The sequence below is a fragment of the Leucoraja erinacea genome, chromosome 33 (genome assembly GCF_028641065.1).
Source record: "Leucoraja erinacea ecotype New England chromosome 33, Leri_hhj_1, whole genome shotgun sequence".
NCBI classification, from domain to species: Eukaryota; Metazoa; Chordata; class Chondrichthyes; order Rajiformes; family Rajidae; genus Leucoraja; species Leucoraja erinaceus.
This window is the reverse complement of record NC_073409.1, coordinates 10260698-10284157: the sequence shown is the minus strand read 5'-3', so window position 1 is coordinate 10284157 and position 23460 is coordinate 10260698. Positions and strand designations below refer to the sequence as shown.

At 40.9% G+C, this 23460-nt stretch overlaps 1 protein-coding gene and 1 long non-coding RNA gene across 2 annotated transcripts; one reads left to right on the top strand and one right to left on the bottom strand.

Moving 5' to 3' along the window:
- Positions 1-10425: 10425 nt before the first annotated feature.
- Positions 10426-17054, bottom strand: rsl24d1 (ribosomal L24 domain containing 1). The gene is made up of 6 exons (XM_055661265.1): positions 16899-17054; positions 14363-14476; positions 14208-14280; positions 12733-12796; positions 11209-11294; positions 10426-11055 (listed from the first exon to the last, which is right to left on the bottom strand). The coding sequence occupies exons 1-6, from the start codon at positions 16977-16979 to the stop codon at positions 10982-10984; spliced, it is 492 nt and encodes a 163-aa protein (XP_055517240.1). The 5' UTR covers positions 16980-17054; the 3' UTR covers positions 10426-10981.
- Positions 17027-23403, top strand: LOC129712659 (uncharacterized). Its single transcript, XR_008726105.1, has 2 exons — positions 17027-17152; positions 22563-23403. It is a non-coding gene; the product is annotated as an uncharacterized LOC129712659 (long non-coding RNA).
- The last annotated feature ends 57 nt before the right edge of the window (positions 23404-23460 follow it).

Sequence of the window (23460 nt, the reverse complement as noted above, 5' to 3'; positions counted from 1 at the left end):
GCCCTCACTTCTCCTTTGAGCCCACACTACCTTGAAAACCCATTATAGATTCTCGATTGATATAGCAGTGCAAAATACACTTAGAAACAAGAAATCAGTTTAAAAATAAGCAGTTTAAAAATTAAGCATTGGTAACCAAAATGATTAGATTTGCCAAATGTACAGATCTCTCTATATATCTAGCTGTAGGTTGTGCTTTCCATCACATACTGTTAATTAACATTTAAAATAAATTATGGGCAGATAAACTTTACAAGGGCACATATTGTTCAGGGTTTTTCCAATGCAGTAAAATTGGAAATATTATGTGCTGGCCAATTTCATTTTTAAGCTTTCATTACACCCACAGCTGTTCAAATGTGTCCTGTGACTAAGCATTCAATTCAGAAGTAGCAATTTTCCCTGATATAAATGATACCACAGTGAGCTGCCAAACAACAGAAAATTAATTGAACAATACTGTGTTGAAAACATTACTCAACACGACTGCTACAGCCACAGTAAATACTGTACATCTGCATAATCCGCTTATCGAAACAAGAATCAAGCTAAACATATGGGAAGGGGAGCAAAATATCCTCTGGCAAGTGCTCAATGTAAATTTGTGACCATTGGCCACTGACTAATTAATGCACTGACTGATAACTGGAGCACAATCTATTCCCTTCATATTAACTTCCCCCCATTTGTTTTCAAGCAAAAGTTCCAAATCTTTCACACACTACACCAATTAGGTTTTCCATCCCCTCCCACAACTGGTTCACTCTGCCCATCATCCCTGCCTCATCTGGTTCCACATCAGCCTCTTGTTTCCACATCACCTTCCAGCTTGTCGCTGCATCTAACCTTCCCATCCATCCCCTTTTAACTCTTCACTGATCTGCCTTTACTTAACCCGCATCAATTATGGCCTCCCAACTCCTGCCCCTCCCCAGCTCCATCTGCCTACCATCTCTCTTCTCACCTGGTTCTACCTATCATTTATCAGCCCCTACCTCATCCCTCCCTCTCACCTCTTTATACTATTGATCACCCTTCTGCTTTCACAGTTTTGCTACAGGGTCTTAACGCAAAGCATCAACTATCCTTTTGCCTCCGCAGATGATGCTTGATGTGCTGAGTACCAGCAGTTTTTTTTAGTTTAGAGACACAGTGCGGAAACAAACCATTCAACGTGATCTTGGCTGATCATCCACAATCAGTACCCCGTTCCTGCTTTCTCCCCATATCCCTTGACTCCGCTAGCTTTAAGAGCTCTGTCTAACTCTCTTTTGAATGTATCCAGAGAACCAGCCTCCAACGCCCTCTGAGGCAGTGACTATAGTAATATATATAGTAATACAGAGAATATAGAGAATATAGTAATATTCTTATCAAAGGTGAAGCATTTTCATTACATTGAAAATACCAGATCAAAATGTGCTACCATTTATTCCAGATAACATTTTGCTTGTGAAATTAGTTAACTTGCAGCCAAATGTGACACAAGCTTTAATTAAAAATATGTTAAAATTACTGTAAAGCGACTACTCAGTTTTAAAAATCACTTAATTCAAGCAATGCAGAATTCTGTGGCTGGCAATTGGAAAGCAAAGCAACAAGTAATTATAGCAATTTGGATGAGTAAACCAGTGAGAGCACTTCATGAGATGAAGACACCCTCCATTGCTTCTTCAGCCCATTAACAATCAATCAGACCACTGAATTGTATTGTAAATGTTCCAAACTCATTAATCTAGTTGTAGAAAACAATACAAAGCAAAGAAGGTAACTGAAGCTCAGTAATTTCAAGATGTGTGCCCATCATGTTCCATGACCCAAGTTACAAAGGCTACATAACTATCCTTCTCTTATTAAATCTGTAACAACCTTGACAGCATAACAAGAACCGGGATTCTACGAACACCCACAATAAAAGGCAACAAACAAAGCAGTGTACCATGCAAAATCAATTGTCTTCAATTCTGTCTCACAATGTGGACAATTATGTCAAGCCCAGCCTTTCTTGCCAACTCCCCAAGTTCCCCTCAACAGCTGGTAATACGATCTACTTTTTGAAACAATGTGGTGCAGGGAGTTGTAGATATACGGGTAGTACAGGTGTCAGGGGTTATGGGGAGGAGGCAGAAGAATGGCTTTAGGAGGGAGAGATAGTTCAGCCATGATTGAATGGCAGAGTAGACTTGATGGGCCGAATGGCCTAATTCTGCTCCTGTCACTCATGAACAAGGAACTGCAGATTCTGGTTTCCAGAAAAGGACGCAACGTGCTGGAGTAACTGAGCGGGCCAGGCAGCATTTTGACCCAAAAAGTTGCCTTTCCATGTTCTCTGGTGATACCGCCTGACCCGTTGAGTTACTCCAGCACCGTGTGTCTTCTTTTTGTCACCATTATAGTTCTGCCGCTGTTCCTACACAACCCTCACATCAAATAGCAATGCACTTGGTTACCAATTGTAGCCGCAGGCTTTAACGTTCATATTCTTCAACGAACATCATTTTAATTCTTGTCCAACAGTATAACATCTTTGCTCATACCCAACAGCATTACAGGCCCCTGGGCAAAGCAGTGCACTGGGGCCCCTACACTTCCAGTTTCTTTATGCCGAATCAAACATGCCATCATGCATTTGCGATGTTCTTCTCCGTTTTCATGTTCTACAATAACATTCTACAATACATAGATTATCATGGGGGCCCTTTGCTCGTGGGGCCCCGGGCAACTGCCCAGCTTGCCCATGCGTTAGGACGGCCCTGCTCATACACCAAACCAGTCAAGGGACATGAGACCAGACTGCCTAATATTAAATACTATTTAAGTTCACATCTGCCTTTCATTTCAAAAGCATTTGTTCCTTCTAATCATGCATTGCGTCTTGAAGTTCACTTATTTAAACAATAAACATTAATTCTGACGTTTTTGGGAGGAATTGCCAGCAGATGTGCAGACTAGCAGTCCCATAAATCCACTGTGTTAATTCCAGTTAATAATGCTATACGATGCCATTTCTCAAGCAAACAATTAAAAAAAAACATTCACTAAATCTTTTTCAACCCTCACTTGAGGTGCGGCTCTTAATGCTTTGTGAATTCTTGCCTACTCCCATATTTTAATTTAGTTTAGTATATTGTCACGTGTACCGAGGTGCAGTGAAAAGCTTTTGTTGCGTGCTATCCAGTCAGTGGAAAGACAATGCACGATTACAATCGACCCATCTACAGTTCGCTGCTTTTCCATTGCGGTCCAAGAGTAAATTTCTTTGGGGACTTTTGCAAAACGATTGAGAAACTGCCATCAACGTCCAAGGAAAAATTTAAAAAAAACTGCAGATGCTGAATTTCTAAACAAAACCATGAAATGCTGGGAACACTCAGCAGGCCAGACCGCATCTGTGGTAAGAAACAGCCAACGTTTCAGGTCAGCGATCATTCACCAGAACTGAAAAGTAGACAAAAGAAGCTTGTAAAGCTGCAGAGAGGTGGTGCGAGGGGTATACCTAATGAGGTAAACTGAGAGATGGGAGGAGAGGATTGGTAAGCTTGTAATCTTAGTAGAAAGCTATCTCCCAACAGAAAAAAAGTCAGATATTGACAATGTATCTTCTTAATATTGAGAACTAGCAGGAAATCACACTTAATTCTACATGACTTCTTATCCTCAAATATAGCCTCCCCTCAGTATATTGCCCAAGGCTTTGTAGAAGCCCATCTATTTTACACCTGATGTATTTTCTTCAACCTTGAGTCATCTCATGTTATTTTTCTTTCTGAAATGTGTTCACTGCTCCTAATTAATTCCTTTCATTGTGATTCCAAATTGTTTTCAACTGCAGATGTTAAACTAATTGCTTGTAATTACCCAAATGAGCTCAGTCACCTTATTTGGAGATGCATATTCTGTTGATCAAATCTCTTGTGTTGATCTCCTCTTGGTATAAATGTTGTTTCTGGGCCTCCATCATTTCATTTCACAGAGGCTCCTTTGGCATAACCATTAAATCCCAGCAACGCTTTTCTTTAGCTTAACTATATTGTTGAAACTTTGCTCTTACTTATATCTCTCACCATATTATCAAGCAAAATTTATTTAGACCTCAAGATTATTTTTTATAATCAAGAAACAGCATAGAAACATAGAAAATAGGTGCAGGAGGAGGTCATTTGGCCTTTCGAGCCAGCACCGCCATTCAATATGATCATGGCAGATCCTCCAAAATCACTACCCCGTTCCGGCTTTTTCCCCATATCCCTTGATTCCCTTAGCCCTAAGAGCTAAATCTAACTCTCTCTTGAAAATGTGGTGTATAATACTTCTAATGTAATAAATAAAATGTCATTAGCCCATTCAAGAGCAAGATTATACTGTAAACATATTCATCGATTTCCACACTCTAACTCATTATACTTTCCTGTCAGGCTTTCCACTCACATTTCAATTATTCCAGTTTTGTTATTTATCCATAGAATACACCTCTTTGCAAATTTTTTTAATTGAACTTCACATTCAATTGGTTTGCTTATTCCTTCACTCTCAATGCCCCTTAAGTAGCAAGCTCGCCTGCTGAGAAAAACCATCAAATTAATGCACAGAATTGTTACAGATTACCAACCTCTCGTTCTCTGTTGAGTATTTCTTCTTCAGCAATATTGTGGAATTATATGAACATAACTCTGCATTTATCTACATACAGTTTGTAAGGGGAATAACATCAGAAAACAAATTCTCATCATCTACAATCAAATTTCAGATCAATCCACCATCCCTTGTATTATACATTAGCAAAGATTCCTTCTGATAAAATTCTCATATGATTACCAACTGTATCTCCACTTGTTTAATATTTAATTCCTTTAAAGTGTTCCTCATTATCACCATTGAAACATGGTGTTAGGCCAATTTATGACCTGCTCTCGGTCTTATGGCTGTCACTAATTGCAGAATTGCATGCCATAGTTCTGTCAAATTAAAAATATGATGACTAATGCTTATTTCATTTACTCAAAAATTCAATAACTGGAAATTATTTTTCTTTAAAAAGTAATGACAGCAATATTATCACTCCCGGAGACATTATATGTGGACAAAAGAATAGAACACACGGAAATCTTAACAATCGGTATTTCACAAATTGCACATCAATGTTAAATATGAAAGCAAATGTTATCCATTCAAAGATTGGATTTCAAAACTTAAAATAAGCCCATAAAGTTGAAGGTTGGTGCACAACTTCAGTTAAAGATTCAAGTTCAGGGAGTTAGATGTGGCCCTTGTGGCTAAAGGAATCAGGGGGTATGGAGAGAAGGCATGATCATATTGAATGGCAGTGCAGGCTGGAAGGGCCGCAGGCTGGAAGGGCAGAATGGCCTACTCCTGCACCTATTTTCTATGTTTCTATGTTTCCTGGGAGCAATTTGGCAAGGAGCCATTGGGCCTATCACTATCCACCAGAAGAGAATGGAGGGACTGGCCTTTGAGCATTGAAAGCAAGTGTCTGATGTTGAGGTTAAAAATAAGATTCATAAAACTTTAGACAGGGCTAACCAGATTTAAACCAGGGAATGATAACTGAAAGGCACAAGCAAATGCAGATGCTGGAGTAACTCAGCAGATCAGGCAGCATCTCTGAAGTACATAGATAGTGATGTTTCAGGTCAGTGCCCTTCTTCATACTGATAGTATACGGAATTTTTCCATGGAGAAAATGACAAATAAGTGGAGTAGGTTTTTAAATGAGGTAATGGAGGAGGAAGTTCTTGAATCAGAGCAGTTAGAGGCAAAAAAAAGTGCGACATGAGGTGAAGGGGGAAAGATTTGAGGGGCAACTTTTTCACACGAAGGGTAGTGAGTGGATGGAACCAGCTGCCAGTGGAGGTAGTTGAGGCAGGGACTATTACAATGTTTAAGAAATTATTAGGCAGGTACATGAACAGGACAAGTTTGGAGGGATATAGGCCAAATGCAGGCAGGTGGGACTAGTGTAGATGGGACATGTTGGTCGGTGTGGGCAAGTTGGGATGAAGGGCCTGTTTCCATGCTATATGACTCCATGAGAATCCAGCTAATACAAGTTGGAGGGAAACTAATTCAGTTAGAGGGCATTAGCTAACAGGAGAGGTTGGGCACGCTTGTTTCCTCTGGCATGTTGGAGTCTGAGGGGAAGACGTATAAAAGTATATAAAATTATGAGAGGCATAGACATTCAGAAGCCTTCCCATGGTGGAATTGTCACAGACTATAGTAGCTTTAAAATGAGAGATGTGCGGGGCAGATTTTCTTTTACCCAGATGGTGGGTGTGGTGGTGGAAGCTGATATGACTGGCTTTTAGGTAGGCATGTGGATACGCAAGAAATAGGGGATATGGACCACATACAGTCAGAGGAGTTAAGTTTATCCTGATACCATGTACGGCATGGACATTGTCGGCCAGGAGGTCTGTTCCTATGCTGTACTGTTCTATGTTCTAAACAAACTTCCTCATCTGCACAATTTGATATGTAATACTTTACTTATATCATTAAATATTTAATGGTGCAGATGAGGTCAAAGTTTGGATCAAAGCTGAAGAAGTTAGCTCCAGGAAACAACAAATTTGTGAACTTTCCATAATTGGCTTGTAAAGAGATTAGGGAAGTTTTGTTTCCATAAACAAAAATGACTTCTTCCAGGCTACAGTACTCAAGGGAAATAATTGCTTACAATTTTTAATTGCAATACAATTTTTAGTGTCGGGTTTTCAAATGAGGAAATGTAAAATATTTCCAAATGAATCTCTTATAAATTCAATGATATTCAACCTCATGGTTGTACATCAGTTTACTTGATCTTACGAAAGGATCGTGATTTGTTGGCCAAGTGGGCTGATTAATGGTTAATGGTTAATGCTGATATGTGCAAAATGATTTTGGGAAGTCAAACCACGGCAGGACTTTCAGTGTGAATGGCAGGCCCTGGTGAGTGCTGAAGGACAGAGGGATCTAGGAGTGCAGTTCCAAAGTTCCTTGAAAGTGGTGTTAGTTGGATCATGTGATCAAGGAGGCTTTCGGCATATTGGCCTTAGAGAGATATTGGCCAAACACGGGCAGGTGCGACAAGTGTAGATGGGGCATCTTGGTGGGCATGGTTCAAAGGGTCTGTTTCCGTGCTGTATGACCCCTAAGACTTATATGGCCCTTCCTTCTTCTTGGTGCTCCAAGACATCAGATGTGTCATGTGCCTCGTCATCATCAGATGTGCTTATACGGCACGATACGAAATAACTTTATTTATCCCAGGAGAGAAATTGATCTGCCAACAGTCATAAAAATACAAAATACATGAAACATGAAATTAAAGTGACGGGTGGAAAGGAATGGAGATGGGGGGAAGGGTCAGTCTCAGTCTACCCCACGACAGAAGGGAGAGGAGTTGTAGTTTGACTGATTGGTAGAACATCTGCAACAGCTTACTGCAGACGTTGAAGGAATGGAGCAGTCTCAAAAAATACTGCTGTGTTTCTCTTGTACAGGGCCTCAGTGTTCCTTGACCTGTCCAGTTTGCAGTCCAGGTACATGCCAATGTATTTGTACTCCCTGGTACAATGCACATCCACACCATTGCTGGAGACAGGGGAGTTCCTCTCCTCCTAAAGTCCATCATTAACTCCTTAGTTCTGTTGGTGTTGAGTTGCAGGTGATTCAGCCCACATCATGCAAAAAAGGTGTCCCCACGCACACCTGTCATTTCAAATCTGATTCCCTACAGTGGAGGCTGGAGAGTTAAGGATATTCTAGACTCCTAGCTTGAAGAAAGAAGTATTCCAAATATCAGTGCATATCATATGTGATAAATCCTCTGGGTCTAACTGGGTCATCCAAGGATGCTAAAGGAAGCAAGGGAGGACATTGCTGGTGCATTGGCAGAGATTTATGCATCTTCATTAGCCATGAGTGAGGTACCAGAAGAATGGGGCTTTGATAAATGGTGCCCTTGTTCAGAAAGGTCCAGAAACTGCATGTTTAGTGTTAGTTGTTTGGAGATAAGTACATTGCGATCCCCGTACATTAACAATACCCTACTCACACTAGGGCCATTTTTAAAAAAAATACCAAGTCATTTAACCTACAAACCTGTACATCTTTGGAGTGTGGGAGGAATCTCGGCGAAAACCCACGCAGGTCACAGGGAGAATGTACAAACTCCGTTCAGACAGCACCCAAGGTCAGGATCGAACCTGTCTCTGGCGCTGTAGGCAGCAGCTCTACCACTGCGCCACCATGCCGCCCTCTGTCTGTGAGCCTTACATCAGTGGTCGGTAAGTTATTTGAGAAGATTTCTGAGGGACAGGATTTATGTTCATTTGGAAAGCCAGGGAGGAATTTGGTCTTGTGCAATGAAAATATGACTCTGATTGAATTATTTAGAGGCAATAACTAAGAACATTATTCAAGACATGACTAGAAGTGATTTACATGAATTTCAGCAAGACTTTAGACCAGATCCCGCGTGGTAAGGTGGTCCAGAAGGTCAAGGCACAATGGATCCGGAGTGTGTGGACAAATTGTGGATGCAAGATAGGCACATTGATAAAAGGCAGAGGGTTATGGTGGAGGATGTTTTTCTGAGTGAAAGTCTGTAAGTAATGGCGTGGCGGAGATCAGTGCTGGAACTTTTTGTTTTTTCTGGTATAAATGACTTGGATGAGAATGTAGGTAGTCTGATTGCTAGATATGCAGCCAACACTAAAATTAGTGTAGTCAGAGATAGTGACGTTTGTCTAAGAATACAGACAGACATAGATCAGCTGTGGAAAAAAGACTTTAATATGGACAAGTATGAGGAAATACTGTTTTGAGGTCAAATTCTGGTAGAACCTATAGACTAAATGGCAGAAATATTAGGAGCATTGGTGTGCAGATATCTGGGGTGGCAGATCCAACTCGAGTCCTTGTCGCCTTCAAGTAACGTTTACTTTTACAACAATCTTATATCATCTTTATATTCCCATCAACTCCTCCCTGAGTCTACTACTGCACATTAGGACCAATGAACTCACTGACTGGGGCGGCACAGTGGTGAAGCTGCTGCCACTCAAAGCCAGTGACTCGGGTTCAATCCTGACCTCGGGTGCTGTCAGTGTGGAATTTACACATTCTCCCTGTGATCGTGTAGGTTTCCTCCGGGGGCTCCAGTTTCCTCCCACATCCCAAAGCCTAGTTGGCCTTTGTAAAAATTGTCCCTACTCTGTAAGGTGTGGATGAGAAAGTGGGATAACAAACTAATGTAAAAGGCTCTGTTCCCATGCTGTATCTCACTCTCTAAACTAAAAGCACACGTCTCCGAGATGGTCAGTGTGGACTCGGTGGGTCGGTGGGCCTGTTCATCTCACCTCATAACGTATCATTTACACCTCCCCTCTGTATCTCTAAACTAAAAGCTTGACAATGTAATTTCTTCATTTTCCCTATTTATTAACCATTCCTGCTAAAAAGCACATATTAAGCACCAGATAGATGGCCTGCGGATAGATTATTTGTCAAACCACACATTTTATGGGCTGCTTCAAAGAAAAACATTAAATCACTTGATCTCTCGAGGGCAATAGTATAGAACATGCATACTTCAAACCAGCAAAATAATCAATTCTACCACAAGAGTACTCAGTGTTGAACAGGGATGGTATAATTCTTGAACAACTTCACAATTTGTTTGTCTTTTCCCATGTCTATCTTTCATGCTTCACTGAAATATCCCTTATACTTTACTCTTTGAGTGAAATGAAGAATCGAGCATGTTGCAAATACCTTTATTGTTAGTTCTTGCCCCACCTTGTCTCCTCACTTTTTACCAGCTATCTCCTCTCAACTCCATCAAGGTCACAACCTGAAATGTCAGCTGTCCACTTCCTTCCACAGATGCTGCCTGATCTGTTGAGTTCCTCCAGCAGTTTGCTTTTTTTTCACTCAAGATTTTATCTTCTGCAGTCTATTGTGCCTAAACTTTGTAGAACACATCTCTTCAGTTTGCATAGGTAGCACATTAAGTTTACATCAAGCACTGACATGTAGATTATAGGGTTCAATAAATCGAATCGAGCAAAATTATCGTCAGGAAAACAAAGAGCAAACAGTAAAATTTGAGAGAATTTGAATTAATTATAATTAGAACTGGTATATCAGTAATCTGGGAAATCATTAGGATATTAAGCACCATGCAGAAGCGCCCAAGATCAGATCGACGCGGGTCCCCAACGCATAATTCTTCAAACTAACACCAATAACATGGGACGATCAGAAAAGACAGTAAACACAAAGTGCTGCACTTAAGAAAAGCTGAACACATACAAAGGAGAGGTGTAAATAATACGTTATAAGGTGAGATGAACAAGGCTGAGAGGACTATCCATACAGTAAACACTGCCATATATCAATCAGAATTGAGCCAGAGTATATATTATATCGAATTTAATTCACCAAATGAAAACAGGTAATGAAAATATTTGCATAAATAGCACGATTTTCCAAAATCAAGATATCACAGATTTTTAACCTGTTGACTGGAGTTTTCCATTTCTAGTCGACAGCAGCAACGTTTGAAGCTAGCAACTCAATCAACAACCATTTAAAAATATACTTATGGAAGAGGTTTATAATAAAGGGAGAAAAAATATTGAGGTTATTTAAATCAAATCCACGGAGGCGGTTTCCAACTGTTCAGCTTATCTACCATCATCGCTCTTTCTGCTTTTATGGGAGCGAAGTGCTTTATGAATATTTAATAGTCAACGTCAGGGAGGTCAACTGGAGCCTGGAAGAACAAGACAGGTGAATCTGATATATCCCACCTGTTTAAATTACATCGGTTAAAGAGTTACAAAGGATTGTTGGGTCACTAGTGGATACATTTTAAGATTTTATTTTATCCACAGCTCGACAGATGAAAATTAATGGGATCTCGGCTGCACACGTATCTCATACAGTCCTTTCTGGTTACCGGCAGTAAAAGTTAAGAATCTTCTGCCATTTCCATATTTTCCGGCAAAGTCTCCACTATCTTTTCCTCCAATTTCTTTGACTTGTCTGTTAAAAGAAAATATGAAAGGTATTAAAACTGTGATTTTCAGGAGACTTACAAATCACAATAAATTTTAACAATCTACATTATACATTTGATTTGGAGTATTTGTATAATTGCTTCAAACACCAAGAGTGTTCTAAATTTCAGATCATTACCTGCATGAGGAGCCTTGATGAGATGGATGTTCTGTCTGACCTCTTTGATGTCGGCCTTTGTCTGTAACACTTTACTTTTGTTCAATCTTAAACACAAATCAGAATATTCATTACTTCAGCAATCTAGTTTTATTATACATTAGTTATCAAAACATGTGTTTTGCTAATAAGGATTCAGCTGCTTATTCCAGCTGATCATGAATAACTAGAAATTGTAATCAAACAGTACAGCAAGATTAAACGCCAGAGATAAATACAAACATGACTGATTACATAAATACTGATTATTCAAAAATAATTTTAGACATTTTGTCCTGTCTGTAGCAAGCTTTCCAGTATAATACATGCAAACACACCTTTCCTTGCTTTTCATGATTTAACCACATTGACAAATTGACTACATGTTATGAATTCACCTTTATCACACCCTTTCCAACTTGGAATGCATTTGATTCCAATTATAAGGTGGAAAATTCTCACTATTGTCTCTCCATTACTATGCAAACCTCCCAAAAACCGGACTGTCACTGTACATCAATAGTTCTGCACTATTTTATCCCACTGCAACTCAAGAACACCTTCGGTTTAAAGCGATTGGCACCGTTAGATTGAGTTAATGGCTTCACGGTTCAAAATTAAAAACATCAAGTATGTACTTCAGCAGAGGGCTGAGTGAGCATTATATTTAACTGAGAAATTGCCATAAGGCTGCACCTACATTATAATCTGTACAATAAACACCCCATTGCAATACCAAATAAATCATCCGGTATCATGGCCAACATTAATCTCACAGATTAAATGGTCATCTGTTGACCAAGTGCAGCCTAGATGCCATGTGCGTCTACGTGTCCGTGTCCGAATTACTATTGAAATCTAATGCCTTGAAGCACCCTAGGACATAACAAATATCCCACACAGGCAGAACCAAGCAGTATTTTTCTGCAGTGTTATTCTATGAAATGGGATATTAAAGCAATTGATTACTTGAGAAGCACATGGAATATTATTTTACTAATCTGTATACAAAACCTTTGGAACACAAAATGTATACTCTGGAATTTAGAAGGATGAGAGGGAATCTTATTGAAACATTTAAGATTGTTACGGGATTGTACACGCTAGAGGCAGGAAACATGTTCCCAATGTTGGGGAGTCCAGAACCAGGGGCCACAGTTTAAGAATAAGGGGTAGGCCATTTAGAACGGAGATGAGAAGAAAAAAATTCACCCAGAGAGTTGTGAATCTGTGGAATTCTTGGCGTCAGAAGGCATTGTAGGCCAATTCTCTGGATGCTTTAAAGAGAGAGAGTTAGATAGAGTTCTTAAAGATAGCAGTGTCAGGGGATATGGTGAGAAGACAGGAACGGGGTACTGATTGTGAATGATCAGCCATAATCACATTAAATAGCATTGCTCGCTCGAGGGGCCGAATGTCCTACTCCTGCACCTATTGTCTACTGACAATTAGATTCTAAATAATTCAGTAATTTAATCTCTTTTAAAATCCCAATTTGGCACTCACCTGTTCATAACAAATCTTGCTTGGCGCTTCTGTTTGATTTCCTCAACTCTCTTCATTGCTTTAACTGTTAAAAACAATTTCATTATGTCATTAAAACAAAGAGCAAAATTGATGGGACAAAATCTAAAAACAAGATTTGAAAAGGCCAATTTACTCAATCGCACACACAATCAAAACAGGGTACAATTGCAATAACTATCTAATCACCATTCTTAGAAGTTACTCATTCCTGAATACCATACCAAAATAAGGGTTTGACTGATACACAGTAATGACATGAAGATCTTAGATGATGACAAATGCCCAATGGCTTCAAAGCTGAAATGAAATTTTATTAACACTCTTATGAGCATATTGGGATTTCTTACTTCACAAATCCACGGGTTTAAATTGTTTCAGGGCAAATTAGGTGGATAGAGGCTTTCGGTAGATCATCCAACCAAAACCAACTAATATAGGAAAAAGGCGTTCCTCCGAACCACATCCAAAATGCAACAAAGTCACACGTGTCTATTTTGAACTATTTGCACCAGATTTTTTCAGACTTACAACATGTAAGTTTAAAAAATATATAAAACTGGGATAATTGACTGACACAGATGGTCCACATGTGTCAGTGGTGTTTCTTTGCCACCTCAGTATGCTCAGTTGCTGCTGTTGTTAAGACATACAAAGCCTGCCTTGTGTGTTAAACCTACCAGCAATTTTCCATGAGCCAAATGCATTTATTGAAGATCATTTATTCCAACATCATTAAGCATTAAACTATGACTTAAAAAAAAACATTTCGCTGTTGTGCAGAACCTAACAGGGGTGTTGCAAACATTCCATTGCCAGACACAATAATATTTGTTGCACAATATTGCCAATCCTATTTTTGCCTTACAAAGACTAATTTTTCTTTAAAATCCAAAGAAATACATGTACTGCAGTGTACTGTACAATAAACACCCCATTGCACATGATTTAAAAGGCAAATTGAAACCATAGCTTACTTCAACTAGATTCACATTCCTCTACTTTAATACACATGAAAAGATAACAAAAACAGCTTCTAATCGATATGAGACAACAATTACATTTCAGCCTATGCTATCTGTTCAAAGGCTCTAGGAATGCAGGTCCTCAGCACACATTGAAGTGACCCTTCACATCAGGCACACAGAACTCCTGCACATCTCACAGTGCTCATTCTTCCATTTAAGATCACCACTACTTTAAATAGATCTGAAATGTCAAAAAGCATTCCCACTAGTCAATTATTTATGCGGTTAAAAGATTTGCTTCACTTTTCATCCAAACTCCATAGTTTCTTTGCTTTCTTTATACCAGAGAGCTACATTCTGTGCCAGTGTAAGCTAACGGAAAGAGACTAATTCTAGATACACTGAATAATTTGCATTAGATTCATCAAGATTGCAGGAGTGACTGAAATATATTGAATGCATTCGTGATGTAGCATAAGAATGGCTTACCTGACAGAGACCACAGCTCTCTCTGGTACTTGACTGGTACATTCCTACGTTTTTCAAATTCAAATGAATTATCCTATAAACAAAAATCATGTGTCAAGAACATCAATTTGTAATGATAACCATGTAAAGGAAGATTAGAGAAGCTACTTGCATACCACTGTCAACTCTTTGCCAGCTGACTTGCGGAAGGCCTTTGTCCACCTGACCTTTCTTGGGTTACGCTTCTTCTTAAAATTCTTATGACATTTTGATCCGCAGAATCTGAAAACCTAGAAGATATTTAAATAATAATTTGTATAAATTAAACAATAATTTGTATAGTTCATGTGGTGTTTAGTTATACAGCGTCGAAATAGGCCCTTTGACCCACCGAGTCCACTCCGACCTGTGATCCCCATTACACTACCACATACTACACACTAGGAACAATTTACGTTTTTTACTGATGCCTATTATCCAACAAACTTGTACATCTTTTAAGTGTGTGAGGAAGCTGGGGCACCTGGGGAAAACCCACACGGTCACAGGGAGAACATATAAACTTCATATAGACAGTACCCTTAGGCAGGATGGAGCCTGGGTCTCTGGCACTGTAAAAGGATGTGACTTTACCACTGGTCAACACCCTGCAAGAGTAAAAGGATTGCAGTATAAACAAGGAACTAGATGCTGGTTTTCCAAGGAATGCTGGCGTAACTCAGAGGGTCAGGCAGCACCCCTAGAGAACATGACCAGGTGATGTTTTGAGTCAGGACCCTTCTTCAGAATCTAGAGGGACTTGTGACTTCACATTTACCAAGTATGCTACCTGGAATTTCAACTATGCAACAATTTTCTTCAATGCTATGCAATGCTACGCATTTATTTTTCTTCAGTACACAAAAAAGCTGGAGAAACTAAGCGGGTGCAGCAGCATCTATGGAGCGAAGGAAATAGGCAACGTTTCAGGTCAAAACCCTTCTTCAGACTGATCGGGCTTCGACAGGACACTGCTCACATAATGCTGGAGAATTTCAGGTACGGTGAAAAGTGTTTGTTGCAGGTTAACCAGTCAGCGGAAATACAATCGATCCATTTGCAGTACATAGGTAGACACAAAATGCTGGAGTAACTCGGTGGGACAGGCAGCATCTCTGTATAGAAGGAATGGGTGATGTTTTGGGTCGAGACCCTTCTTCAGACTGAGTCTGGGAGACTTCTTCTTCTTGCGTATGGCGTGCAGAGCCTAAAGTTGTCGGACAACTTGTTCTATTTGATTGTGCACGCCGGGTTGATTGCAATTGTCGAAACAGGGCGGACCACGTGAAGGTTGCAACCTCCCACCCCGCTGGGGAGACAGAGATATGGATGGGTAAGGTGTGAGAATGAGACATCAAAGGGGAAGAAGCTCAAGGAAAATAAAGAATAGATTATTGTTAGCTAGGGGAAGGTGACATTGAAGCATACAATGTAAATCAGGACAGTCAGTCAGGTCGGAGAACTAGGTTGAAGGAGTGATGAAGAAAGAAGGAAACCAAGGGTTACTTGAGTTAGAGAAGTCAATATGTTAAGGGCCTGTCCCACTTGGGCCACGCGCATGGTGCGCCTTACGCGCGCATGGTGCGTGGCGACGTAGGCAGTGACACATGGCGCCCCAGGACTTTGGTATGTATAAAATCTTTGCACGCCATCTGCGTGACGCGCAAATGACGACCAAGTTGGACAGGCCCCTTTAGAGAAGAAAAATATGAGGTGTTGTGCCTCCAATTTGCATTGGGCCTCACTCTGATAGTGGAGATGGCCCAGGACAGAAAGGTCAGTATGAGAATAGGAGGGGGAGTGAAACCGTTTAGCAACCGGGAGATTGTGTAGGTTTCCTAAGCCGAGGTGCTCAGGATAAGGGAATAAGGTTTAGTGCAAGGTAAAGTCCGATCGAAGATAGTACAAGGGTCACCAATGAGGGAGATAGTAGTTCAAGACTGCTCTCTAGTTGTAGTAGGATGATTCAATTGCCTGATAACAGCTGGGAAGAAACTGTCCCTGAATCTGGAGATGTGCAGTTTCACACTTCTAGACATTTGAGAAGATGGAGTGGCCAGGGTCCTTGATTATGCTGGAGGCTTTACCCAGGCAGCAAGAAATTTAAACGGAATCAATGGAAGGGACGGTGGTTTTTGTGATGGTCTGGGCTGCATTCACAATTCGCTGCACTTTATTGCAGTCTTGGTTGGAGCTGTTCCCAAACCATGCAGTGATGTATCAATGACAAAATGCTTTCTATGGCATATATGTAGAATTCGGTGAGAGTTGTAGGGGATATGCCGAACTTCCTAAGCCTTCTCAGGAAGTAGAGGCGCTGGTGTGCCGTCGTGGTCGTTGCTTTAATGCGAGTGCCCCAGGAGAAATTGTTGCTGATATGGACGCCTAAGAATTTGTACTTCAACTTCGGCGCCATCAATGTAAACTGGTGTATACGGTGGGGTTGTGTCTGTGAAGCGCTGCCCACCGAGCGCCCACCACCCTGTGTGGGCCAACAACCGAGCCCCCACCACCCTGTGTGGGCCAACAACCGAGCGCCAGGCGCCCGCTCGCCACGCAGCGTCAACAAGGCATCGTGGAGACCGCCTGATCCCCACGCCACCACCGTCAGGGACACCGCTGATCACGGTCCTGGCCCTCGTTACCGCCCGCCCGCCTGCCCTCTGGCCTCACCTTGCAGTCGTTGCGGACGAACATCATGCCGTGTCCCGGATACACGGGCGACGAGCAGAAATAACACTTCTCGATGCGCATCGCGCCCGCCGACCCGCCACCTCGCCCAGCAAAATGGCGGCGCTCAGCTTCCGGGGGCGAGCTCACATCCGGCCCGGACGGACATGCGCTGCAGCGCCCCCGCGCGGGCCGGAGGAGCGGAACGCAGGTGGAGCAATGGGGAGATGCTGAGTCGGTGGGGAGAGGAGGCAGAGGTAAGGTGTCAGGTTGACAGCAAATATTATAATTATAGCTCCTCTATAATCTTTGGTTGAAAGCACCAATATGATACTAATGCCACAGTGGTGCGGCTAGTAGAGTTGCAGCCTCAGAGACCCGGATTCAATCCTGGCAGTGCTATCTATGTGGAGTTTTCATGCATTGATTAACCACGTGGGGGTCCTACTGATGTTTTGGTTTGCTCATAGCCCTCGATAACCCAATCTTACAAAAATATAACTGGCACTCAATGGATATACCTTGGAGTATGAGTTATGAGAGAAAATAGTTATATTTTTGTAAGATTGGGTTATCGAGGGCTATGAGCAAACCAAAACATCAGTAGGACCCCCACGTGGTTAATCAATGCATGAAAACTCCACATAGATAGCACTGCCAGGATTGAATCCGGGTCTCTGAGGCTGCAACTCTACTAGCCGCACCACTGTGGCATTAGTATCATATTTAATCAAGTTTGGGCAGTAAGCTATTCAAAAATAAGCAGCCCCGTACTAAATTAACAATTTACTGCTATTTGATTTTTGCATCGCATTTTGTAGGAGTGATGGGGCAATAACAAGTACAATTTGTCCAATTCCCTGCTGCAGTCACCATCTAAATCACAGTGACAGCCACAGAATGAATTTGTAGAGTGTTCTTCAACACAGGTATCAACATAAGTATCATTGAATGCGTTGTAAAACCCATTGTATGGTTTCCAGCTTTATTCTTTGGGGATCAGCTGAACCAGTGGTGGATGTGCTTAAGTGCTGATTATCTGTAGTAGATAGCTCCTAATATTGTTACTAAATGAACATCGACAGAAGGGAAATTGTGCTTTCTGTGCATGACTATCGCTGAAGGATTTGAACAGTTGCTGTAGATGTGAGTGAGACAAATGCTCAACAAGTCAAATCATCTCATAAAGGCCCATAACTCAGCAATGTGCAAATTTAATCAATTTTGCAAAATTAGTTTCAAATTAGAGGGTAGATGCATTCAATAAACCTTGGGTTTTATGCAGAAAAATGCTTCTTTCTGATTTAAAATGCAAAAAAGTCTATGCATAGATCTATGCAAAACCTCCTTTGAAAGGTGGGCTGTTCACAAACTAACACATTTATTACCTTCACTGACATGTGCCATCAAAATGAAATGTATTTTGAAGGCAGATTTAGTGTATGGCATTAGTAATTCCTATTATAATGAATGGAAGAAACATAATTCATCATGCTACAGGTTGGCAGCTGTCAGTTTAGAGTGATTATATTGCCATCCATTCGTCATCATCATAAACTTGAAACCACTTGCATCCCAGACGATCTTCGAAATATGAAGGAAGGCAGGAAAATTAGGCCCACTCTTTAAAAATCTTAATCTGGAATTTCTTTCGATGGAATAGATTATCACAGTGGGAAAGCAATAATCCCAGATTTGTCATTTCATGGAATTATTTTTCTGGCCTGCATCTCTCTGAAATATTTCTATGCAATCCAAATTCTCATCAATATGTATAATTTGTAGCTTTTACGCAAACTCTACAGTATGATAGAAATATGTTACAGGAAATATCAGCAACTTCTCGAGAAATAAGACCCTTTTTCAATAGAAAAAAATCTGAAGAAGGGTCCCGACCTGTAACATCACCTATCCATGTTCCCCAGAGATGCTGTCTGACTCGCTGAGTTACCCCAGCATATTAAGCCTTTTGCAGTAGCTGTTTCTCACGTGACAACAAGTGCTCCTTGTGCCATCAGTCATCTGCATCCTGCTCAAATTTTCAGCTGATCTGTCCCTCAGTACCTTTAGAAAATTATTTTGTTATCCACGACTCAGCCAACTTTTGTGGCATCTGAAAATGTTCTGATCTTACATTCTTATCAAAGTCATTTATCTATGTTAGAAACAACAATAGTCCCGGTCTCATTCCCTGGAGTACACCACTTGTTACAGACTTTGGCAGTAACACGCCAATCCACCACTATCCTCTACCCCCAATCACAATGGCAGTTTTGGCTCCTGTTCACCAACATCTTGGATCCTTTATGCTTTCTGGAGCATCCAGAAACAGATACAGGACCATGTCATAAGCCTTACTGGTCCATATGGACACAATTCATTGCCCTATCTTATTCACTATCCTTAGTTACCTCCTCAAAAAAATGCATTCAGATTTGTTTGACATGATCTCCCCTGCACAACACCATGCCACCATGCCAACAGCTCAGCAGTTCCTGCCTTTCCACGTGAACATAAATCCTGCCCATTAGAATCTTCTTCAACAGTTTCTCTATCACTGATGCAATGTTCTGTGGCCTGTCTCCAGGCTTGTACTGACTACTTGTTTTGAACAAGAGAACAACATTAACTATCCTCCAGAATTCTGGTGCCTCGTGGCTAGTGAAGATGAAAAATCTCCAGCAATCCCCTCCCTTGCTTCCCTTCCCATCCTGGGATAGATCCCATCTGACCCGGGGATTTTATCCGGCCTAATGTCCTCCAATATTTGCAGCATTTGCAAGATTTAGAAAAACAAAATCAGACAGGGCCTTTGAGAAATATAAAGGAAGCAGGAGAGAACCAACAGGAAATTAGGGGGGCTACGAGGGGCCATGGAATGCATTAAAACTAGATGGTAATCGGGGAGAGGGTTGCAGCACTCCAGAATAAAGAAGGGAAGGGAAGGGAAGGGATTGTTCCAGGGTGGAGTTCTTCCATCAGTTTCCAGGAGCTATGGGTTGTTCATCTTGGACATTAGAGCTTTCTTGGACATTAGAGCAGTCACTGAATTCTTCAACTACAAAAAAATCCCAACAAAATTACTTTTATTATTTTGGAGATGTGTTAGAGCAGAGTTACCAGACAGATATTGTAATGCAGCAGTTGCACCGATAGCAATAAACTCAACTCTCAAGCTCCCAGCCTCAGTCACACATCAGCAGGCTGACGTTTGCGATTGACATAAAATCCGGATTAATGCATTGTGTAAATCATCAGTTACATATCCCAAAATATAGCTCTTAACAGCAGAAAGATCGTCACATGTTGCAGGCATGTGACATTGTTATGCTGAACAATCCAGCTTTTATTCCAAATGTAACTGCTGATCCTACACTGAATTTAATAATCTGGTATCATTTTAACCGTTGCACATCATTTTATCAATGAAAGCCTGAAGTTTGTTGCCCATCTTATTTTTCTGACAGTGAATATTGGAAGTGAAGGAGCCATAATATTCTTGTAGTTCTCACTGTCATTTGATATAATCATGGGTGATCTTCATTTTTAACTTCACTTCCACACCCAATCTTTTCATTTTCATGCTTCCTCAGGATTCCTAAAATGTGATCGTGGCCTTAATTGTTTTCAAAAATTGATCATCAGGAATCCATTTGGAGAGATTCACTCTGTGAAGAAATTGCCCCTAGTTTGAGACCTAAATATTTAACCCTTCATTCTCATACTAAGCACCCCTAGGTCTAGACTTAATAACCGAGGGAGACAATCTCTCAGGATCTGCCAAGTCTTTTCAAAATCTTCCAAGTTTCTATGAGATTCTAACTCTTACCAACTTCAAAAATAGTCAGCTCTTTATGCTCAGTCCTTTAACTCTGATATTTAAATTAGTGCAGTAAATCAGAGACGTCCCTGGCCAACTCAATACCATCAAGGATAAAGCTTCTTGCTCAACTGATACCCCAATCCAACACTAAACACTCACTGCATCCAACACTGGCATACAGCAGCTGCAGCTTATAACATCTACAATGTGTAGTTACACTCCCAGGCACCTTGTAAACCCACCGCCTCTCCCACTGGGGTAGACAAAAGTTGCAGGTGCTTGGGAACACCACCTGAGCAGGTTTCTCCCTAAGCTGCTCACTTGAAACGCATCACTGTCCTTTCATTTCTGTGGGCCTTAAACCAGGAATTATAGCATTGTGGCCGTTCCTGAAGATTAACACACATGGTTATATAAGCATCATGCTGGTAGTCAACTGGTACATCAATTAGTTTGTAAGCACATTTATTAAATTCAAATTGAAGGATAGGAAATAGAAATTTCCACTTATTAATACTTGTTTAAGGTGATTAAACAAGAAACTCATTACAACCTGAAAACATGTCAATTGGATTGCAATTGCTCTGCCTGTGAAGGATCACCCAACAGATGCATGTAGGCAGCAGCTGCAAAAAGTGACGTGTTGGCATCTGGAAATATTCAAGGCACCAGTTCCATTCATTTCAGTCGTTAATTCTTCTTCATTGAAACTGCATCTGTCTAGACGGGAGCAACAGCAAAATGCAATAGAAATTGCATGCAGAACATTCAAGAGAATGTTTTTTTTTTTAAATAGGCTCATAAAACACTGCACTGTTGGTGCTTGAAGGGCATGATTTACACAGTGTTTTCCCTTGAATCTCCAGTTGTGTACGTGTGGTGGTAACTGGACAGTGAGGATGGAGAGCAATCTACAACAGCACTGCTCGGCGGCTTCAGTGTAATGTCAACCTAGGTCAATTTATTTATCAGTAAGTTACTGAAAGATAAACTAGAAAGATAATCGCTATTCATACAGATTGGGAAAATTGCTCCATATTTTACTACAACTCCCAGCTCCAGCACTGGGACCTGTGGACTTTGCAAACAATGCAGCATTTTATCCAAGCTTGACGTTAGAAAGTCATTTCAGACACCATGCAGTTAAACCTATCATCCCCATTTGTCAAAAGTTACTTCTACTTTTCTTCCACCAATGACTTAATTACCATCTAAACATTGACAACATTTATTAGAGTTTAATCACATTAAACCTTCTGATACAGGGATCCCGCTTTCACCAGCAAAATTTACACTATTGATAGTAATGCCAAGATAGCATCAGGAACCAATTCTGCCTCTTAATAGATGTTCCGCTTATAATTTGTATGTGATCAGCCCACCAGTACCATCCTGTTACCATTTAGGTTGCAACACAATCGCAGTAGATATTTAGATAGCCATTAACGTTAAACAGTGGTATAAATTATTTAACCACATTAATGCTGGAATAAGCAAGGTGTGACAAAATTCCCAAAACATTATGGAATAGCCCAACACACCACAGTGGTTTCTTTCACCAGATTCCTGGGGTTCAAGGTGGGGGGAGTACTATAAACCTGGTGGTTGAAGCACCATTGAAGGCAGCATTTCCCCCCCCCCCCCTCCCCCCATAGGCAAGAAAGGGAAACTTATTTCTCGTATGCAAGAGGCCAGTCAAGTCTATGTCAGCCCACAGTACAATGACATTAGTCACAATCCCCCACCTATTTCTCGAATAACTCCTTCTCTCACATACCCTATAACTCCACACTAGTGTACTATCGCTCACTTGCAATTACAATGCGAATGATTCCTTCCATCAGCACATCTTTGGGTCAAGACGAGATGGAGAGATCAGTGGAAGTCAGCGGAACCATCTAGGCTACACCAATACATCAATGACCCATCCCAAAAGCAGTGGACAACCCTCAACCGCTTGAGAACAGACATCGGATGCTATGGAGTAGCGACGAAGAGGTGGGGCCTAGTGGACAGCGCCTCCTGCAAGTGTGGGGACCCAACACAGACAGTGGAGCACATTAGTCACCAGTTGCCCCAAACATCAGCCCCGAATGGTGTACGAGGTCTGATTGACCTGGACGATGACACGTTGGCCTGGCTCGCCTCAACAGAGCTGCAGGTCTAAAGGACATACGACAGAAGAAGAAGATCTTTGAAATGTGGGAGGAAACCAGAGCACTCTGGAGAAATCCATGTGGCCAGAGAGAATGTGCAAACTCTACAGGCAGCACTGGTCGGAGTCAAACTTAGTCACCGGTGCAATTAGGCAGCAACACGATCTGTTGCCCATCTACTGGAATTGATCCAAACAATTATTTCTGCACGTTGTCGACAAATTAGACTAGCATTTGAGAAATGCTGAAGTCACCGTGAATCACCTTTTAATTAATCCTTTAAATGATCCAACGGAATTAATGCAAACTCTCTGTTGAAATATGGTACTGTGTCAGTGTTTCAAAATATTAAATTCATTTTCACCCATTTCAGAAAAAGCAGTTGGTCAAATATTTTGCAATGGAAATGTCTAGTTAATGTAATTGATTAACAGATAACTATGTCAAGAATTTCTGCCTCTCATAGCTATTTGACCACTTCTTTGACAGATGTACTTATTTAATAAAATGTTTTTTTCTGCTGCAACTGAAGATATTGTCATGACGTGCATAAATGTTCATTTAGTTGTCAAATCAATTACTTCAT